Source organism: Chiloscyllium plagiosum, unplaced genomic scaffold, assembly GCF_037043375.1.
Source record: "Chiloscyllium plagiosum isolate Xiang-an unplaced genomic scaffold, Cpla_swu_hap1 HiC_scaffold_40, whole genome shotgun sequence".
Lineage (NCBI taxonomy): Eukaryota > Metazoa > Chordata > Chondrichthyes > Orectolobiformes > Hemiscylliidae > Chiloscyllium > Chiloscyllium plagiosum.
In genome coordinates, this window is record NW_028270178.1 from 32,541,188 (window position 1) to 32,562,266 (window position 21,079).

Sequence of the window (21,079 nt, forward strand, 5' to 3'; positions counted from 1 at the left end):
GTGTTACCGTGCAAAGTTCTGGCCACCATATCACACTTGACGTACCCTGAATATTTATGTTCTCCATATCCCTCCAGGATAAAATGGAGGATTGTCCTGATAGAATCATGGTACACTTTCAGCCCAGGAGGCCATTCAGCTTGTCAGCTCTGTACTAGCTCTCTGTAAGAATTACTCACCTCACCCAGTATGTAACTTTTTCCCTGCTGCCCTACAAAACTTTTCGCGGAAGATAAATGATCCAATTCCCTTTTGAAAATCTTGATTGACCCTGCACTCTCAGGCAGTACATTATAGATGCTAACCACTCACTGTATACAAATTGCCTTTTTTCATTTGAATGTCTTTAAATTTATGAAGGGGTTTGATAGGATAGACACGGAGAAACCATTTCTACTTACGGACAAGCCCAGAACGAGGGGGCTATCAATATTAGACATTCAGAAAGAAAACCAGTTGAGAATTCAGAGAAATGGGAGATTGTGGAACTCGCTCTCACACGGCATGACCAAGGGGAAGAGTGTTGAGTGATAAACACACGAGGGAGAAAGGAATGGGAGGATATGTTAGTAAGGGGGATGGAGGCGCAGAATGGACTATTTCTGTACCATATATTCTATGTGGATAAATTCAACAGATCTTTAGTACATAAAAGAAGGTTTCAGGCACTTAGTGCTTTTAATAATTATAGACCAGTAACTCTGCTCTTTCATAAACAGTTGCCAATCAGACTAGCCATATTGTGATATCTCCATACATGTAACTTTAATATTTAAATATATACAGAGCATCTGCTCACTCAGCAGGGCTGCAGGCAGGTCACCCATTTTTGCAGTGAAGGCTATTTTCTGTTGAACCTGCTCTTGGTGTCTGAGAGGGACATTGCTTTTCTCCACAGCGAGGCTCCTGGGTGTTTAAGGTCCAGCTCCCACCCAGAGGGAAGCAACTCTGCATTTGTCCTGGGGCCTGGAACTCAAAGCTCTGAGCATCACTCTGTCCCTCAGGCCTCTTTGTTACTGTTCAGAAAGTACAAGCTGTAAATTAGCACCAGAAACACGACAGCCAGAGCACCTCAATAGTACAACAAGCCTGCGATTCAAACTCAGTTGGGAAAAGTGGCCCTGTCTAGGTTTTAATTGCACAGACCTGGGGTGTGGTGACAATTTGGAGAAACAGGTCATGTGGATTGTGTCTGTAATACACTCCATGTGATCAGTTCCTCTTTACTCCAATACTGTCCAATGATGAGCATGGCCTTCAGCAATCAGTGTGTGGTTCTGTCTGTTCTGTGACCATACATCGCCCCAGCCCTCGGATTCACAACCAGGCCATTCGGCCCAGCTGCTCCCTGCTGGTGCTTGCACACAGATTCTTCTCCTCTTCAACTCACCCCCACCATCACATCCCTCTGTTCCTTTCTCCCTTTACCCAGCCTTTCCCTTAAACAAATTGACAATATTCTCTTTGATCACTCTCTCTGGCGGCGTGTTCCACGTTCTGCCCACTTTTCTCCTGAATTCCCAACTGGATTTATTAGTGACTGTCTTATATGCATGGTCCCCTTGTTCTGGTCTCTCGCTCGAGACAGGAAACGGCTTCTCTGTGTCTACCCAGAGAGGGTGATCAAGGAGAATATCGTCAATTTATTTAAGGGAAAGGCTGGGTAAAGGGAGAAAGGAACAGAAGGATATGATGGTGGGGGCGAGTTGAAGAGGAGAAGAATCTGTGTGCAAGCACCAGCAGGGAGCAGCTGGGCCGAATGGCCTGGTTGTCAATCAGAGGGCTGGGGCAATATGTGGTCACAGAACATACAGAATCCTTTCATAACCTTAACGTCCTCTGTCAATCCAGTCTTCGGTCTTCTCCCCACAGGATAAGGATGCCCTCTCGGAATTGCAAACTGGCAACATGAATAAGTACAATTTGGTGCATCCTACTTGCTCCTGTTCCTAGGCATCCATTAAATGTACAGCAAATTGCCCGACCACAGTGGCCTGCTCATTTCTGTGCATCGGAACTGGTTTTTTAAATGAACTAACTGCAGTTCTGTATAACTACACGTTGCAAACTTTACATCCAATGGATGCAGCTACCCTTTGCCCTAAGAAAATCAAAAAGATTTCCACACTAACCCTAAACCCATTGTATACTCTTTCATCAGATAACTGTTAAAAAAACAAGATGGACTAAGTCTTATTGCATGTCAATGTCTGTTGTCACCTCCCATCCGGAACTGTACCATTGACCCATGAATAAGGAAATAACTTCCTCTCAGACACCACATTTCACAAACTCCAGGCACTGCTAAGTTCTGTTACAGTCAATGATGAGCGCTATAAAATGTTGCAATGTGAAGAAACTAGCAGCCAATAATGACTGATCAGAACTTAAAATGTGTTGCTGGAAAAGCGCAGCAGGTCAGGCAGCATCAAAGGAGCAGGAGAATCGACGTTTCAGGCATGAGCCCTTCTTCTCCTGCTCCTTTGATGCTGCCTGACCTGCTGCGCTTTTCCAGCAACACATTTTTAAGCTCTGATCTCCAGCATCAGCAGTCCTCACTTTCTCCAAAATGATTGAACAGTCTGTGTTTAGTCATAGAATCACTGGTGTGGAAACAGGCCATTTGGCCAAACCAGTCCACACCGACTCTCGGAAGAGCATCTCACCCAGACTCATCTCCTCCCCGTCCCCCCCTCCCCCAAACACCCTATCCCTGTAACCCTGCGCTTCCCATGGCTAATCTACCTAACCTGCACATCCTTGGACCCTATGGGGCAATTTAGCATGGCCAATTCACCTAATGTGCACATCTTTGGACTGTGGGAGGAAACCGAAGCACCCGGAGGAAACCCACGCAGACACGGGGAGAATGTGCAAACTCCACACAGACAGTCGCCCGAGGGTGAAACTGAACCCAGCTCCCTGGTGCCGTGAGGCAGCAGTGCTAACCACTGAGACACCGTGCTGCCCTTGTGCTGAGAGAAAAGACTGGGCCCAGAATAATGGGCCAAATCCCATTTGCTGTTCTTCTAATGGTGCAATGGAATCTTTCATGGCCCCCTGAGAGAGGGAGGTAAGGTCCTTTCTAAGAACAGCACTCCCAGATGTCATGGACAGTGCTGAATAAGTGACACCCACCTTCCGGTGATTGGTCTGTGCAACCACATTCACCTCTGTCAGCTCCATCTGGTGACAAAACTTCCACTACAATCTGTGTACGTCTGAAAGACCTGCCACTGGATACAGGAACTGGAGGAGGCCATTCAGCCCCTGTCTGGCAAGACCCTGGCTGATCTGTGATTTTACCCCGTATTCCTTAACTTTCCCCATCATTCTTTAAAGTTAACATTCACAGATTTAAAATTAACAATTGCTCCGGCACTGATGGCCGTTTGGGAAAGAGGAATTTCCAACCTCTTTGTCCCTGAGTGTTGAAGGCTTTCCTCATTTCATTTCTGACAGTGAAAGCTCCAATATGCAGAACTCCCCCCCAACCAAAACCAGTGGAAATAATTTCTCTCTCTGCTCACCTTAATGTCTTTTAAACTTAAATCAAAACATCCCTTAAACTTCTCAATCCGTTAAAATGTAACCCTAAGTTGTGTGATCTCTCCTCGTAATCGAACCCTCAGTGTAGGGAGGAATATAAACTGCTCTCCCTCCAAGGTTGAAATGTCCTTCCATATTGCTGCAGTGCACCCTTCTTGCTCAAGTGACCGAGACGCATCAATTACTTACGTTTTTACAGAGGATGATGCCAACGAGAAGAGCTATAAACAGCTCCACCACACAATACATAAAAAGCAAAATCAATATCAGCATAGGTGATCGCTGTAGAGGGGTAAGGAAAATAACATTGGTCAGTCACAAGCTACTGACAGTAATCCACTTTCTGTTTTAGCTAGAGATACACAATGGAAATCAGATTAAGTTACAACAGAAAATAGGAAGTTATTTTTAAGAAACCACCACCCTGTGAATACTAGCAGAACCAGGTGATGCCATAGGGCTTGTCAAGTCGCCATAGTCTTACCAGACCATAGGGCTGCTCTCTCCTCAGACAGAGAGACAGAGAGAGATGATTGGTGATGATTTAAGCCAAGGGCCACCATTCCTCAGGCGAGGAGATCCTTCATGGAAAGCTCAGCCTCGGGTGATGGGAATTGAACCCACGCTGTTGGCATCATGCTGCGTCACAAATCAGCCATCTAGCCAACTGAGCTAAATGACCCCAATGGGGCTTGTGGGTGGGTGGGAGGGAGTGGGGGATTGCTGAAACAGAAAGGGAAGGCCATTCGGTCCCCTTTTGATGCAATCTCACTACCTCAGCAATCTAGTCAGATGGCATTGGCCTCCCAGGTTGGTGCTGGGGTTTGCCCATTAGCAAATTAACCCGTTGGGTGGGTGAATTCCTTGCTCTTCCTCAGTCCTTCCAAACGTGTTGGAGACTCTGAAAGGGATATGCAGGGGGAGGTTCCACAGTATCATGCTTGTGCATGTGTGGGAAATGTTGCCACAAGGGTAACAAGAAGCCGAGAATGATGCTAGGGGGCTCTCTCTCACACACACACACACTAACAAGTGGTGCAAGATCTGAAGCAAAGGCAGCCCTTACCCATAAGTAGTATCCAGATATCATGGTTGATAGGATGTACGCCACAGCTCCAAGGGCCGCTGCAATCGCACTCACAAAATTAAAGATCATCGCTAACTTTTTCTGAAAATCAATAAAGGCACTGGTGAAGGACTCGAATCCGGCCACTCTCGCATAGATTTTACATCAGCAAGTACACAAACAAAATATCCACATGACTGCAGCTTACAACACAGCAAAGACTACCCAGCTATCCAGATGCACTTAGCCCCTTTAACGCAATCAAAACAGCAGGTCTTCATACAGCTCCTTTTGCTTTGTAAAGGGGTGGTTCACAGAAGGGTACGCCAGACACAAACTTGACCCTGAACTACTAAAGGTGATATTTCAACAAGTGACAAAAAAAATCTGATCAAAGAGTGAAATCCAAGTAGGAGAAGGAGATAAAGAGATTGAGGGAGGGAAATCCAGGGTTGAGGGACAGCAGGCAGGTGAAGGTACAGTAATTGAAAAACAGGATGTTCAAGAAGCAGGAGGTTGCAGGGGTTGGGGACCAGCTTGCAAGGTGGACCACCTTCCCCAGTTACTGGGTTCATTAGGTCCATGACATGGGGGTAGTCCAGCCTCCCAGAAGGTTAGCCTTATGCAGTTACCTGCCACCTCATCACCAATGGGAGGGCCTGACTGCAATCATTTCTGTAGTCTTCCTTGCAAGAAATGAGCAAAAGGAAATCTGATCTGATGAGTCTTCTTCAGGATGCAGTTTTGTTCCATGGAGAGCAAACCGTTTTGAAAGCTATGAGAATACACTTTCGCATCAACCTTCAAGACAGCACAGCACTCCCTCAGCACTGACCCTCCGACAGTGCGGCCCTCCCTCAGCACTGACCCTCCCACAGTGCGGCGCTCCCTCAGCACTGACCCTCCCACAGTGCGGCACTCCCTCAGCACTGACCCTCCCACAGTGCGGCCCTCCCTCAGCACTGACCCTCTGACAGTGCGGCTCTCCCTCAGCACTGACCCTCCGACAGTGCGGCCCGCCCTCAGCACTGACCCTCCGACAGTGCGGCGCTCCCTCAGCACTGACCCTCCCACAGTGCGGCACTCCCTCAGCACTGACCCTCCCACAGTGCGGTCCACCCTCAGCACTGACCCTCCCACAGTGCGGCACTCCCTCAGCACTGACCCTCCCACAGTGCGGCCCTCCCTCAGCACTGACCCTCCGACAGTGCGGCTCTCCCTCAGCACTGACCCTCCCACAGTGCGGCCCGCCCTCAGCACTGACCCTCCCACAGTGCGGCCCGCCCTCAGCACTGACCCTCCCACAGTGCGGCCCGCCCTCAGCACTGACCCTCCCACAGTGCGGCCCGCCCTCAGCACTGACCCTCCCACAGTGCGGCCCGCCCTCAGCACTGACCCTCCCACAGTGCGGCCCGCCCTCAGCACTGACCCTCCCACAGTGCGGCCCGCCCTCAGCACTGACCCTCCCACAGTGCGGCCCGCCCTCAGCACTGACCCTCCCACAGTGCGGCCCGCCCTCAGCACTGACCCTCCCACAGTGCGGCCCGCCCTCAGCACTGACCCTCCCACAGTGCGGCCCGCCCTCAGCACTGACCCTCCCACAGTGTGGTACTCCCTCAGGAGTGACTCCTCTAACAGTACCTCCCTCCCCCAGTAATGACATCCCAGCAGTCAGAACCCCCTCAGCACTGACCCTCCGACAGTGCGGCCCTCTCTCAGCACTGACCCTGTGACATTCAAGCGCTCCTGCAATATGCTCCCTGAGTGAACGTCACCATTAATAATGACACCTAATGGTGCCATTCGAAGGGGGTGTAAACTTAAGCTCTGCTGGCCTTGAGAGGTTGAATACTATACACTGACCCACAGCTGCGGTTTAACAGAGGGTCCACTTGGTGCCTCATGCCGGTGCTCGCTACTGTACTTACCACACGTGGCTCTGGTGAGTCGACATTGAGCATTGTCAGTGCTCCTGAAATCACAAACTGTAACAGGGACAAAGCAACAAAGAGACGGTCAGACTGTTTCTGGCTCCTGCTGTTGGCCAATTGACAGATTTCACTCCATCCAATTCCATATACAATCCACTTTGGAAAGATAGTCACTACTGCTTGGTAACAAGCTGGTTAGATTGCTTTACCAGCAACTTAGACGGACTGGACTAACAATTTGGACATTTCCCCTAAATAAGGGAAAATGGAATGTGAGCAAATTAAACCCTTCCATGGTAATTTTTAATTTGGCAACTCCTGGGCCATGTGCTGTTTGGGGAGATTTACTCAGCCCATTATTCCCCACTTATTGCCAGTTGGAATCACTGGACAGAAAATGCTCTTGCAGAGGGGGAAATCAGCAATTCTCATCTCAGTCCAGACCAACTGACTCCTCATCCCCAGACTGCAACGATCTCCAGTGATTGTTCCAGTGGTTGAGTGGGGTGGGGGGGGGGCTCAGATTTTGCATCGACTAACAAACCTGAGAAAGGCAGTTGTGCATGTGGCAAGGATATAATAACGTGCAAAATGATGCTCTTCATAGCTTAATGAGAGGAAGTGAACAAGAATATTCAGCAATCTATTGTGCCTATGAAACTGAGAAGTTAACAAACCAGAATTCCTGTCCACCAAGGGACCCACAGCTGAATGGCAATGACAAATGGGGCCGCAAAGTATAACGGGACACCAAACGTCAAGTTAATTATTCCCACCATGACCTGTACGACCTGCGGATGAGGCAGAGAGGCAGTTAGACCAGAGAAGCAATGAGTAAAACGACAAATTGATCTTGAAAGACTGAAGTATTGGCAAGGATTCTGAGAAACAGGATTTATGATTACTTGGAAAACCATAGTTTGATTAGAGATCATCAGCATGGCTTTGTGAGGGGCAGGTCATGCCTCACAAACCTGATTGAATTCTCTGAGGATCTGACAAAACACATCGATGGAGGCAGAGCAGTGGATGTGGTGTTTTAGCAAGGCGTTTGATAAGGTTCCCCATGATAGGCTCATTCAGGAAATAAGGAGGCATGGGGTACAGGGAAATCCGGTTGTCTGGACACAGAATTGGCTGGCCCATAGAAAACAGAGGGTGATAGTAGATGGAAAGTATTCAACCTGGAGCTCCACGAGCAGTGGTGCTCTGCAAGGATCACTTCTGGGACCTCTGCCCTTTTTGATTTTTATAAATGGCTTGGATGAGGAAGTGGAAGGGTGGGTTAGTAAGTTTACCGATGACCCGAAGGTTGGTGGAGTTGTGAATAGTGTGGAAGGCTGTTGTAGGTTCCACCGAGACATTGACAGGATGCAGAAATGGGCTGATAAGTGGCAGATGGAGTTCAACTTGGAAAAGTATGAAGTCATTCACTTTGGAAGGTTGAATTTGAATGCAGATTACAGGGTTAAAGGCAGGATTCTTGGCAGTGTGGAGGAACAGGGGGATTTTGGGATCCATATCCATAGATCCCTCAAAGTTGTCACCTAAGTTGACAGGGTTGTTAAGAAGACGTATAGATTTCCTACAGTGTGGAAACAGGCCCTTTGGCTCAACCGGTCCACACCGACCCTCCGAAGAGTAACCCACCCAGACCCATTCCTCCTAACCAATATTTACCCCTAACTATACACCCCTGAACACTATGGACAATTTTGCATGGCCATGACCCTAACCTACACATCTTTGGAACATAGAAGGAAACTGGAACACCTAGAGCAAAACCCATGCACACAAGGGGAGAAGGTGCAAACTCCACACAGACAGTTGCCCAAGGCTGGAACTGAACCCAGGTCTTGGTGCTGAGAGGCAGCAGTGCTATCCACTGAGTCCTGTGCCACCTCTCTCATTGTGTTGGCTTTCATTAGCAGGGGGATTGAGTTTAAAAGCCGCGAGGTTATGCTGCAGCTTGATAGAGCCCTGGTTAGACCACACTTGGAATATTGTGTTCAGTTCTGGTCACCTCATTATAGGAAAAATGCTTTAGAAGGGGTGCACAGGAGATTTACCAGGATGCTGCCTGGACTCGAGGGCGTGTCTTGTGAAAAAAGATTGGGGGAGCTACGGCTTTTCTCATTGGAATGAAGAAGGAGGAGAGGTGACTTGATAGAGGTGTACAAAATGATGAGAGGGATAAATGGAATGGATAGCCAGAGACTTTTTCGCATGGGGGAAATGTCTATCATGAGGGGGCACAATTTGAAGGTAATTGGAGGAAGGTTTACTGGAGATGTCAGAGGTAGGTTCTTTAAACAGAGAGTGGTGGATGCATGGAATGCATTGCTGGCAGTCGTAGCAGAGTCCGGTACATTAGGGACATTCAAACGACTCTTGGATAGGCACATGGAAGATAGTACAATGAAGGGTATGTAGGTTAGAGTCAGATAAAACACTGGCACAACATTGAGGACCAAAGGGCCTATACTGATCTATGTTCTATGACATAGATCTTCTCATTTCTCCAAAAGAAAACCAGCTGATCAAGATTTATGCAACTGAAGTTTGAAAGAAATATTCCTTTGAGTTTGTTCAGCACCAATTTGTGCTGGGTCTTTCAACACATCAAAGCACCCTGGTTGTGCCACAGTGACATATTTTCTTGATAGTGGTGCAGGGAGAAGGAACAGTAAATGTGTGCAGGGCAGACTCACACAAACGCTAAATTGTCTGAAACAAAAATAAGAAGTACTGGAGAATCTCAGTAAATCTGACAAGACCTGTAAGAGAGAAACAGAGTTAACACTTCAATACTTGCTCCTCAGAACTGACAAGAGATGGAAACTTTTTTTTTGCTAGTGACAAAAAGGAAAGAGCAAGTGGAGTAGATGGTAAGCATGGCCAGAGCAAAATATGAAGACAGTGACAATGGTCACTCCCTCAGCACTGACCCTCCGATAGTGCCCACTCCCTCAGCACTGACCCTCCGACAGTGCCCACTCCCTCAGCACTGACCCTCCGACAGTGCCCACTCCCTCAGCACTGACCCTCCGACACTGCAGTGATCTCTCGTTACTGACCCTCCGACAGTGCGGCCCTTCCTCAGCACCGACCCTCCGACAGTGCAGCCCTCCCTCAGCACTGACCCTCCGACAGTGCGGTTATCTCTCGTTACTGACCCTCCGACAGTGCGGCGCTCCCTCAGCACCGACCCTCTGACAGTGCAGCTCTCCCTCAGCACTGACCCTCCGACAGTGCGGTGATCTCTCGTTACTGACCCTCCGACAGTGCGGCGCTCCCTCAGCACCGACCCTCTGACAATGCAGCCCTCCCTCAGCACCGACCCTCTGACAGTGCAGCCCTCCCTCAGCACTGACCCTCCGACAGTGCGGTGATCTCTTGTTACTGACCCTCCGACAGTGTGGCCCTCCCTCAGCACTGACCCTCCGACAGTGTGGCGCTCCCTCAGTACTGACCCTCCGACAGTGCGGCGCTCCCTCAGCACTGACCGTCCCACAGTGCGGCGCTCCCTCAGCACTGACCCTCCGACAGTGCGGCCCTCCCTCAGCACTGACCATCCCACAGTGCAGCCCTACCTCAGCACTGACCCTCCGACAGTGCAACGCTCCTTCAGCACTGACCGTCCGACAGTGCGACGCCCCCTCTGTACTGACACTCCGACCATGCGGCAGACCCTCAGCACTGACCCTCTGATAGTGCGACGCTCCTTCAGCACTGACCTTTGACAGTGTAGTGTTCACTCAAACTCACCTTTAAACAATGGGATGCAATGCCAACACTCCCTCATTGCTGAACCTTGAACACTGCAGCACTCCCTCAGTACTGCCGCTTTGACAGTGCAGTTTTCCCTGGGTATCAATGTTCTGATCTATTATCATGTGTATACCTGACATTCTCTGTTACAGAACTTGTCAGGAAGCGTATGTCAGGCACAGACAGCAGCGATCGAATCGATGTTTGTAAGAGTAGAAAGACAGTAGGAGTATACTAAAGAGGTAAATTAGGAGGACAAAAAGGAGGACATGAGATAGCCTTGGCAAGTAGAGTTATGGAGAATCCAAATATAAATATATTCAAGGACAAAGGGGTAACTATGAAGAGAATAGGGCCCCTCAAAGATCAGCAAGGCAGCCTACATGTGGAGCTGTAGGAGGTGGGGAGATACGAAACGAGTATTTTGCATCACTATTTACTGTGGAGAAAGACATAGAAGATACAGAATGTGGAGAAATGGATGGTGACAGCTTAATAAAATGCCTATATTACAGAGGAGGAAGCGCTGGATGTCTTAAAACACACAAAAGTGAATAAATCCCCAGGACCTGATCAGGTGTGCCCGAAAACTCTGTGGGAAACCAGGAAAGTGATTGCTGTGCCCCTTGCTGAGATATTTGTATCATTGATGGTGAGATGCTGGAAGACTGGAGGTTGGCTAATGTGGTGCCACTGTTTAAGAAGGGCGGTAAAGACAAGCCAGGGAACCATAGACCAGTGAGCCTGATCTCGGTGGTGGGCAAGTTGTTGGAGGGAATCCTGAGGGACAGGATGTACATGTATTTGGAAAGGCAAGGACTGATTCGGGATAGTCAACATGGCTTTGTGCATGGGAAATCATGTCTCACAAATTTGATTGAGTTTTTTGATGAAGTAACGAAGAGGATTGATGAGGGCAGAGCGGTAGATGTGATCCATATGGACTTTAGTAAGGCGTTCAACAAAGTTCCTTATGGTAGACTGGCTAGCAAGGTTAGATCTCACGGAATACAGGGAGAACTAGCCATTTGGATACAGAACTGGCTCAAAGGTAGAAGAAGGTGGTGGTAGAAGGTTGCTTTTCAGACTGGAGGCCTGTGACCAGTGGAGTGCCATCTGGTGCTGGATCCGCTGCTTTTTGTCATTTGTTCACATCCAAATCATTTATATAAAAGAGGTACAGTTAGTAAGTTTGTAGATGACACCAAAATTGGAGGTGTAGTGGACAGCAAAGAAGGATACCTCAGATTACAATGGTATCTTGATCAGATGGGCCAATGGGCTGAAGAGTGGCAGATGGAGTTTAATTCAGATAAGTGCGAGGTGCTGCATTTTGGGAAAACAAATCTTAGCAGGACTTATACACTTAATGGTAAGGTCCGAGGGAGTGTTGCTGAACAAAGAGACCTTGGAGTGCAGGTTCATAGGTCCTTGAAAGTGGGGTCGCAGGTAGATAGGATAGTGAAGGCAGCGTTTGGTATGCTTTCCTTTATTGGTCAGAGTATTGAGTACAGGAGTTGGGAGGTCATGTTGCGGCTGTACAGGACATTGGTTAGGCCACTGTTGGAATATTGTGTGCAATTCTGGTCTCCTTCCGATCGGAAAGATGTTGTGAAACTTGAAAGGGTTCAGAAAAGATTTACAAGGATGTTGCCAGGGTTGGAGGATCCGAGCTACAGGGAGAGGCTGAACAGGCTGGAGCTGTTTTCCCTGGAGGCTGAGGGGTGACCTTATAGAGGTTTATAAAATCATGAGGGACATGGTTAGGATAAACAGACAAGGTTTTTTCCCCTGGGGTGGGGGAGTGCAGAACTAGAGGGGCATAGGTTTAGGGTGAGAGGGGAAAGATATAAAAGGGACCTGAGGGACAACGTTTTCATGCAGAGGGTGGTACGTGTATGGAATGAGCTGCCAGAGGATGTGGTGGAGCCTGGTAGAAATACAACATTTAAGGTGGTATCTGGAGGGGCATATGAATAGGAGATGTTTGGAGGGATATGGGCCAAGTGCTAGCAAATGGGACTAGTTTAGGTCGGGATATCTGGTCAGCATGGAGGAGTTGGACTGAAGGGTCTGTTTCCGTGCTGTACATCTCGATTACTCTATATGAGGAAAAGGTAGGGCTTCCCCTGGAGACTCGTCACTTTACTTGAGGACAATCACCGATCTTCTATGTCCACTGGGCCCAGATCCTTTGACTCCCTGCAAGATCAATGATCCCTCAATCTCAATCTTGAATATACTCAAATGACTGAGCACCCACAGCTCTCTGGGGTTCACAATTCCAGAGATTCACAACCCTCAGTGTGATGACATTTCTCCTCACCTCACTCCAAAATGGCTGACCCCTTGGCAATGAGTCTGTGACCCCTGTCACCCTGTTCCAAACTCTCCAGGTGGTGTTTGGGGAGCAAGCGGGAAAGAGCTTCTGAGCATTGACTTTGTTAAAGCCTTTTAGAATTGTGGCAATGCTCCACTTGGACTGACATCAGGAGTGCCGGCCTGGATTCTGGGACTTCAGTCCTTTGAGTGAGAGCTCGGTTCCTTGGGTATGCCTGTCGTCAATCAGTGGAGACTGACTCCAGGATTGTACATTAAAAGCTGCAAGTATACGAAACACAAACAGGGAGAGAAGTGGCTTACACCAAAATGTCTCAGGCGTCGTCGATCATTTCGCAGTAAATTGGAAGGAGAGCACGCATCAAGTACAGATGACATCACCTGTTGGGACAAGCACACCGAGTTAGACAACGTACATCATTGCCTGGTACTCAGGCAGCAGAAAAGGACGTTACCAAGGTCAGCTCAATCAGTAGATCCCAACCTTTTCAGTATCAAGACACATTTCAATGGGACAAGCAGTTCCACAGGACATTCACTACTCTCATGTTGCATGTGCAGTCACGGATGTCTGTGCATCCGTGGCCCTGACACTGAGAGTCAGCAGACATTACCTTTCATAATAGCTGAAGCTCCAAAGGAGATCCGAAGCAGGAATGTGTCCCTGACATTCAGGTGAAGAAGCAATGCTTCCTGAGGTTCCCACAGCACACTTCACACCTGTGCTGTGATACAGTGCTGACAATCACTGAACTCTGCCACTTCCTCCAGCCTCCTCCCTATCTCCGTGACCCCCTCCGGCCCCCTCCCTGTCTCTGTAACCCCCTCCATCCCCTCCGGCCCCCTCCCTATCTCCGTGACCCCCTCCGGCCCCCTCCCTGTCTCTGTAACCCCCTCCATCCCCTCCGGCCCCCTCCCTATCTCTGTAACCCCCTCCATCCCCTCCGGCCCCCTCCCCGTCTCTGTAACCCCCTCCATCCCCTTCACCTCCTCCCTGTCTCTGTAACCCCCTCCATCCCCTCCGGCCCCCTCCCTGTCTCTGTAACCCCCTCCATCCCCTCCGGCCCCCTCCCTGTCTCTGTAACCCCCTCCATCCCCTCCGGCCCCCTCCCTGTCTCTGTAACCCCCTCCATCACCTCCGGCCCCCTCCCTGTCTCTGTAACCCCCTCCATCCCCTCCGGCCCCCTCCCTGTCTCTGTAACCCCCTCCATCCCCTCCGGCCCCCTCCCTGTCTCTGTAACCCCCTCCATCCCCTTCACCTCCTCCCTATCTCTGTAACCCCCTCCATCCCCTCCCTATCTCTGTAACCCCCTCCATCCCCTTCACCTCCTCCCTGTCTCTGTAACCCCCTCCATCCCCTTCACCTCCTCCCTGTCTCTGTAACCCCCTCCATCCCCTTCACCTCCTCCCTATCTCTGTAACCCCCTCCATCCCCTTCACCTCCTCCCTATCTCTGTAACCCCCTCCAGCCCCTACACCCCCTCCCTATCTCTGTAACCCCCTCCATCCCCTTCACCTCCTCCCTGTCTCTGTAACCCCCTCCATCCCCTTCACCTCCTCCCTGTCTCTGTAACCCCCTCCATCCCCTTCACCTCCTCCCTATCTCTGTAACCCCCTCCATCCCCTACACACCCTCCCTATCTCTGTAACCCCCTCCAGCCCCTACACCCCCTCCCTATCTCTGTAGCCCCCTCCAGCCCCTACACCCCCTCCCTATCTCTGTAACCCCCTCCAGCCCCTACACCCCCTCCCTATCTCTGTAACCCCCTCCGGCCCCCTCCCTGTCTCTGTAACCCCCTCCAGCCCCTACACCCCCCTCCCTGTCTCTGTAACCGCCCTCCAGCCCCTACACCCCCTCCACCCCCTCCCTATCTCTGTAACCCCCTCCAGCCCCTACACCCCCTCCCTATCTCTGTAACCGCCCTCCAGTCCCTACACCCCCTCCCTATCTCTGTAACCCCCTCCATCCCCTACACGCCCTCCCTGTCTCTGTAACCCCCTCCAGCCCCTACACCCCCTCCCTATCTCTGTAACCCCCCCTCCAGTCCCTACACCCCCTCCCTATCTCTGTAACCCCCTCCATCCCCTACACGCCCTCCCTGTCTCTGTAACCCCCTCCAGCTCCTACACCCCCTCCCTATCTCTGTAACCCCCTCCATCCCCTACACCCCCTCCCTATCTCTATAACCCCCTCCAGCCCCTACACCCCCTCCCTATCTCTGTAACCCCCTCCATCCCCTACACCCCCTCCCTATCTCTATAACCCCCTCCAGCCCCTACACCCCCTCCCTATCTCTGTAACCCCCCCTCCAGTCCCTACACCCCCTCCCTATCTCTGTAACCCCCTCCATCCCCTACACGCCCTCCCTGTCTCTGTAACCCCCTCCAGCCCCTACACCCCCTCCCTATCTCTGTAACCCCCTCCAGCCCCTACACCCCCTCCCTATCTCTGTAACCCCCTCCAGCCCCTACACCCCCTCCCTGTCTCTGTAACCCCCTTCAGCCCCTACACCCCCTCCCTATCAAAGACAAAGTGGTCCTACCAACACTTTATTCCCCTCATATCCTGAAGTGCTCTTCTACCCAACTGAGTGGTTTTATCTCCCAGCTACCTAATTACCCATGGGCCAACTCCTTTCCATTCCCTTTAACAACGACACACCTGAACAGTGGGATTGGCAGTGTCCCAGTTGGTGGGGCCACTTGTGGATTGCGGTGTTCAGTTCTTGTTGCCCTGCGTTTGGAAGGATTTTATTCAATTGGAAAGGGTAAAGAAAGAAATTTACAAAGATGTTACCAGGCCTGGATGGTTTGACTTATAGAGACAGCTGGATAGGCTGGGATTTTTTTCCCCTGCTGTGTAAGAGGTTGAGGGGTGAGCTTATCAAGGTTTATAAAATTGTGAGGCATAGTTAAGGTGAACAGCCAAGGTATTTTTCCCGAGGGTAGGAAAGTTCAAAGCTAGAGAGCATAAGTTTAAGCTGAGAAGAGAAAGATTTAAAAGGGGCAACTGTTTTTCACACACAGGGTGGGGCATACATGGAATAAACTGCCAGAGGAAGTGGTAGTTTGGACAGGTATGTAAATGGCAAAGGTTTAGAGGGTTATGGGCCACATGTAGGCAAATGGGACGAGTGTGGTTTGACAAAGCTGGTCAGCACACACAGCTTGGCCTGAAGGGCCCGTTTGTGCTACATGACTCCATGACTCTGACTCTGACCCAACCCCCATGCATTGGTTCATACCTGCCCGGCCAGTATACTATCCCCACCACCATCCTGTTTGCTGACAAATTTCACCCAAGCCCACTCCACACGCACCACTTCCCAGGCACCTATCCCTGACCTCTCACCTCCCACACACCCTCCCTGACCCTCCGACATCCTATCCCTGACCTCTCACCTCCCACACCCTCTCCCTGACCCTCCGACATCCTGTCCCTGACCTCTCACCTCCCACACCCTCTCCCTGACCCTCCGACATCCTGTCCCTGACCTCTCACCTCCCACACCCTCTCCCTGACCCTCCGACATCCTGTCCCTGATCTCTCCCCTCCCACACCCTCCCACATCCTATTCCTGACCGTTCACCTCCCACACCCCCTCTCTGACCCTCCGACATCCTATCCCTGACCTCTCACCTCCCACACCCTCTCTCTGATACACAGCATCAATCTCTAACCTATGACACCTTATCCTTGACCTCTCAGCATTCACATCCTATCCGTGACCTCTGATACCATCTCTCTGACCAAGCTCTCCCAGATGTGTGAAACTCACTTCCCAACCCAAATCACCTTCCCTCTGATTTCTCAGAAGGTATTCTCTGATCTCTGGGATTGGGGGAGGGAATCCTGAGGGAATGGGTGGATCCCAGGGGCAGGGGGCAGACAAAGGGCAGGGCAAGGTGAGGTACAGGGCAGGAGCAGGGCCAGGTCCAGGAGTCAGTTGTGAGGTGAAGGGGCAAGACCAGGCTGGTGGGGGCCAGGTCTGGAAGTCAGTGTGAGGTGAAGGGGCGGGACCAGGCCTGGAGGTCAGTGTGAGGTGAAGGGGCAGGGCCAGGTCTGGAGGTCAGTGTGAGGTGAAGGGGCGGGGGTCAGGCCTGGAGGTCAGTGTGAGGTGAAGGGGCAGGGCCAGGTCTGGAGGTTAGTAGGAGGTGAAGGGGCGGGGGTCAGGCCTGGAGGTCAGTGTGAGGTGAAGGGGCGGGGCCAGGTCTGGAGGTTAGTAGGAGGTGAAGGGGCGGGGGTCAGGCCTGGAGGTCAGTGAGGTGAAGGGGCGGGGCCAGTTCTGGAGGTCAGTGTGAGGTGAGGGGGTGTGGGTCAGGTCTGGAGGTCAGTGTGAGGTGAAGGGGCAGGGTCAGGCTTGGAGGTCAGCATGAAGTGAAGGGGCGGGGCCAGGTCTGGAGGTCAGTGTGAGGTGAAGGGCCATGACCAGGTCTGGAGGTCAGTGTGAGGTGAAGGGGTGGGACCAGGTCTGAAAGTCAGTGTGAGGTGAGGGGAAGGGAACCAGGTCTGGAGGTCAGTGTGAGGTGAAAGGGCGGGGCCAGTTCTGGAGGTCAGTGTGAGGTGAGGGGGTGTGGGTCAGGTCTGGAGGTCAGTGTGAGGTGAAGGGGCAGGGTCAGGCTTGGAGGTCAGCATGAAGTGAAGGGGTGGGGCCAGGTCTGGAGGTCAGTGTGAGGTGAAGGGCCGTGACCAGGTCTGGAGGTCAGTGTGAGGTGAAGGGGTGGGACCAGGTCTGAAAGTCAGTGTGAGGTGAGGGGAAGGGAACCAGGTCTGGAGGTCAGTGTGAGGTGAAAGGGCGGGGCCAGGTCTGGTGGTCAGTGTGAGGTGAAGGGGCGGGGCCAGGTCTGGAGGTCAGTGTGAGGTGATAGGGAGGGGACCAGGTCTGGAGGTCAGTGTGAGGTGAAGGGGTGGGGCCAGGTCTGGAGGTCAGTGTGAGGTGAAGGGGCGGGGGTCAGGCCTGGAGGTCAGTGTGAGGTGAAGGGGCGGGGGTCAGGCCTGGAGGTCAGTGTGAGGTGAAGGGGTGGGGCCAGGTCTGGGGGTCAGTGTGAGGTGAAGGGGTGGGGCCAGGTCTGGGGGTCAGTGTGAGGTGAAGGGGTGGGGCCATGCCTGGGGGTCAGTGTGAGGTGAAGGGGTGGGGCCAGGTCTGGGGGTCAGTGTGAGGTGAAGGGGTGGGGCCAGGTCTGGGGGTCAGTGTGAGGTGAAGGGGTGGGGCCAGGTCTGGAGGTCAGTGTGAGGTGAAGGGGCGTGGGCCAGGTCTGGAGGTCAGTGTGAGGTGAAGGGGCGTGGGTTAGGCCTGGAGGTCAGTGTGAGGTGAAGGGGCGGGGCCAGGTCTGGAGGTCAGTGTGAGGTGAAGGGACGTGGGTCAGGTCTGGAGGTCAGTGTGAGGTGAAGGGGCGGGGCCAGGTCTGGAGGTCAGTGTGAGGTGAAGGGACATGGGTCAGGTCTGGAGGTCAGTGTGAGGTGAAGGGGCGGGGCCAGGTCTGGAGGTCAGTGTGAGGTGAAGGGGCGTGGGTGTTTCAGTGGGGGCGGGGTGATGGGAAGGGGCGGGGTGATGGGAAAGGGGCGGGGTGATGGGAACGGGGCGGGGTTTCAGTGGGGGCGGGGTGATGGGAAAGGGGCGGGGATTCAGTGGGGGCGGGGTGATGGGAAAGGGGCGGGGATTCAGTGGGGGCGGGGTGATGGGAAAGGGGCGGGGATTCAGTGGGGGCGGGGTGATGGGAAAGGGGCGGGGATTCAGTAGGGGCGGGGTGATGGGAAAGGGGCGGGGTTTCAGCAGGGGGCGGGGTGATGGGAAAGGGCGGGGTTTCAGTAGGGGGCGGGGTTTCAGTAGGGGGCGGGGTTTCAGTAGGGGGCGGGGTGATGGGAAAGGGGCGGGGTTTCAGTGGGGGCGGGGTGATGGGAAAGGGGCGGGGTGATGGGAAAGGGGCGGGGATTCAGTGGGGGCGGGGTGATGGGAAAGGGGCGGGGTGATGGGAAAGGGGCGGGGTTTCAGTAGGGGGCGGGGTGATGGGAAAGGGGCGGGGTTTCAGTAGGGGCGGAGTGATGGGAAAGGGGCGGGGATTCAGTGGGGGGCGGGGTGATGGGAATGGGGCGGGGTTTCAGTAGGGGGCGGGGTGATGGGAATGGGGCGGGGTTTCAGTGGGGGGCGGGGTGATGGGAATGGGGCGGGGTTTCAGTAGGGGGCGGGGTGATGGGAATGGGGCGGGGTTTCAGTAGGGGGCGGGGTGATGTGAATGGGGCGGGGTTTCAGTAGGGGGCGGAATGATGGGGAAGGGGCGGGGTTTCAGTAGGGGGCGTGGTGATGGGGAAGGGGCGGGGTTTCAGTAGGGGGCGTGGTGATGGGGAAGGGGCGGGGTTTCAGTCGGGGGACGGGAGGGGCTGCGAGTAATGGTTTTGTGGGCGGGGCTTTGGTGACGATCACAAGAATGAGCCCCGCCCCCAGGGAGCGGTGAGCTCCGCCCCCAGGGAGCGGTGAGCTCCCCCTGTCCCAATCCAGCCCCGCCCCCCCAGATGGTGAGTGACGTACCTCTCCCTGCCCTTTCCGTTTCCCGGTCGATGCCCAGCCGCTGCCCACAGCCGGTGTGACATTGTGAATATATGAATGTCTATAGATGGGGGCGGGGTGTGTGTCCTTACCTACCCCCCGGATGTCTCTCCGCCGCTGCCGCTGCACGGGGCTCGCTCCGTTTTCAAACACGCGCCTCGCGCCTTACATTCTAAACCGCCTCAGGCTCGTGGGCGCGCGGCGCAGGCGCAGTATCAACACGAGGCAGAGCGTCAGGGAGAACCTTCCGTCAGTCACTGACTCCCTCATTAACACCCTCATTAACATCCTCCCTCATTAACATCCTCCCTCATTAACATCCTCCCTCATTAACATCCCCCCTCATTAACATCCTCATTAACATCCTCCTTCATTAACACCCTCATTAACATCCTCCCTCATTAACATCCTCCCTCATTAACATCCTCATTAACATCCTCCCTCATTAACATCCTGCTTCATTAATATCCTCATTAACATCCTCCTTCATTAACACCCTCATTAACATCCTCCCTCATTAACATCCTCCCTCATTAACATCCTCATTAACATCCTCCCTCATTAACATCCTCCCTCATTACCATGCTCATTAACATCCTCCCTCATTAACATCCCCCCTCATTAACATCCCCCCTCATTAACATCCTCATTAACATCCTCCCTCATTAACATCCTCCCTCATTAACATCCCCCCTCATTAACATCCTCATTAACATCCTCCTTCATTAACACCCTCATTAACATCCTCCCTCATTAACATCCTCCCTCATTAACATCCTCATTAACATCCTCCCTCATTAACATCCTGCTTCATTAATATCCTCATTAACATCCTCCTTCATTAACACCCTCATTAACATCCTCCCTCATTAACATCCTCCCTCATTAACATCCTCATTAACATCCTCCCTCATTAACATCCTCCCTCATTAACATCCTCATTAACATCCTCCCTCATTAACATCCTCCCTCATTACCATGCTCATTAACATCCTCCCTCATTAACATCCTCCCTCATTAACATCCTGATTAACATCCTCCCTCATTAACATCCTCCCTCATTAACATCCTCATTAACATCCTCCCTCATTAACATCCTGATTAACATCCTCCCTCATTACCATGCTCATTAACATCCTCATTAACATCCTCCCTCATTAACATCCTGATTAACATCCTCCCTCATTAACATCCTCCCTCATTACCATGCTCATTAACATCCCCCCTCATTAACATCCTCCCTCATTACCATGCTCATTAACATCCACCTTCATTAACATCCTCCCTCATTAACACCCTCATTAACATCCTCCCTCATTAACATCCTCCCTCATTAACATCCTCATTAACATCCTCCCTCATTACCATGCTCATTAACATCCACCTTCATTAACATCCTCCCTCATTAACATCCTCCCTCATTAACACCCTCATTAACATCCTCCCTCATTACCATTCTCATTAACATCCTCCTTCATTAACATCCTGCTTCATTAACATCCTCATTAACATCCTCCTTCATTAACATCCTCCCTCATTAACATCCTCCCTCATTACCATGCTCATTAACATGGTCCCTCATTACCATGCTCATTAACATCCTCCTTCATTAACATCCTCATTAACATCCTCCTTCATTAACATCCTCCCTCATTAACATCCTCCCTCATTACCATGCTCATTAACATGGTCCCTCATTACCATGCTCATTAACATCCTCCTTCATTAACATCCTCATTAACATCCTCCTTCATTAACATCCTCCCTCATTAACATCCTCCCTCATTACCATGCTCATTAACATCGTCCCTCATTACCATGCTCATTAACATCCTCCTTCATTAACACCCTCATTAACATCCTCCTTCATTAACATC

At 51.8% G+C, this 21,079-nt stretch overlaps 1 protein-coding gene across 2 annotated transcripts; it reads right to left on the bottom strand.

The window, feature by feature from the left end:
• Positions 1 to 671: 671 nt before the first annotated feature.
• LOC122547403 (B-lymphocyte antigen CD20-like) lies at positions 672 to 19,369 on the bottom strand. Of its 2 annotated transcripts, none has more exons than XM_087981674.1 (7): positions 19,299 to 19,369; positions 12,961 to 13,038; positions 7,224 to 7,337; positions 6,544 to 6,600; positions 4,616 to 4,717; positions 3,739 to 3,831; positions 672 to 1,016 (listed from the first exon to the last, which is right to left on the bottom strand). In XM_087981674.1, exons 2-7 carry the CDS (start codon positions 13,033 to 13,035, stop codon positions 1,014 to 1,016), a joined length of 444 nt encoding a protein of 147 aa, XP_087837800.1. In that variant the 5' UTR covers positions 13,036 to 13,038; positions 19,299 to 19,369; the 3' UTR covers positions 672 to 1,013. The 2 variants fall into 2 exon arrangements, with proteins under 2 accessions (XP_087837800.1, XP_087837799.1); XM_087981673.1 differs by having other exon boundaries at positions 19,295 to 19,357.
• Positions 19,370 to 21,079: the final 1,710 nt, after the last annotated feature.

Coding starts and splice junctions, on each gene's coding strand:
- LOC122547403 (XM_087981674.1), bottom strand. CDS start 13,035: ATGTCATCTGTACTTGATGCGTGCTCTCCTTCCAATTTACTGCGAAAT. Junction 7,338..12,960: donor GACGCCTGAGACATTTTGGT/GTAAGCCACTTC, acceptor CCTCATCCGCAG/GTCGTACAGGTCATGGTGGG. Junction 3,832..4,615: donor TATCTGGATACTACTTATGG/GTAAGGGCTGCC, acceptor ACCCCTCTACAG/CGATCACCTATGCTGATATT.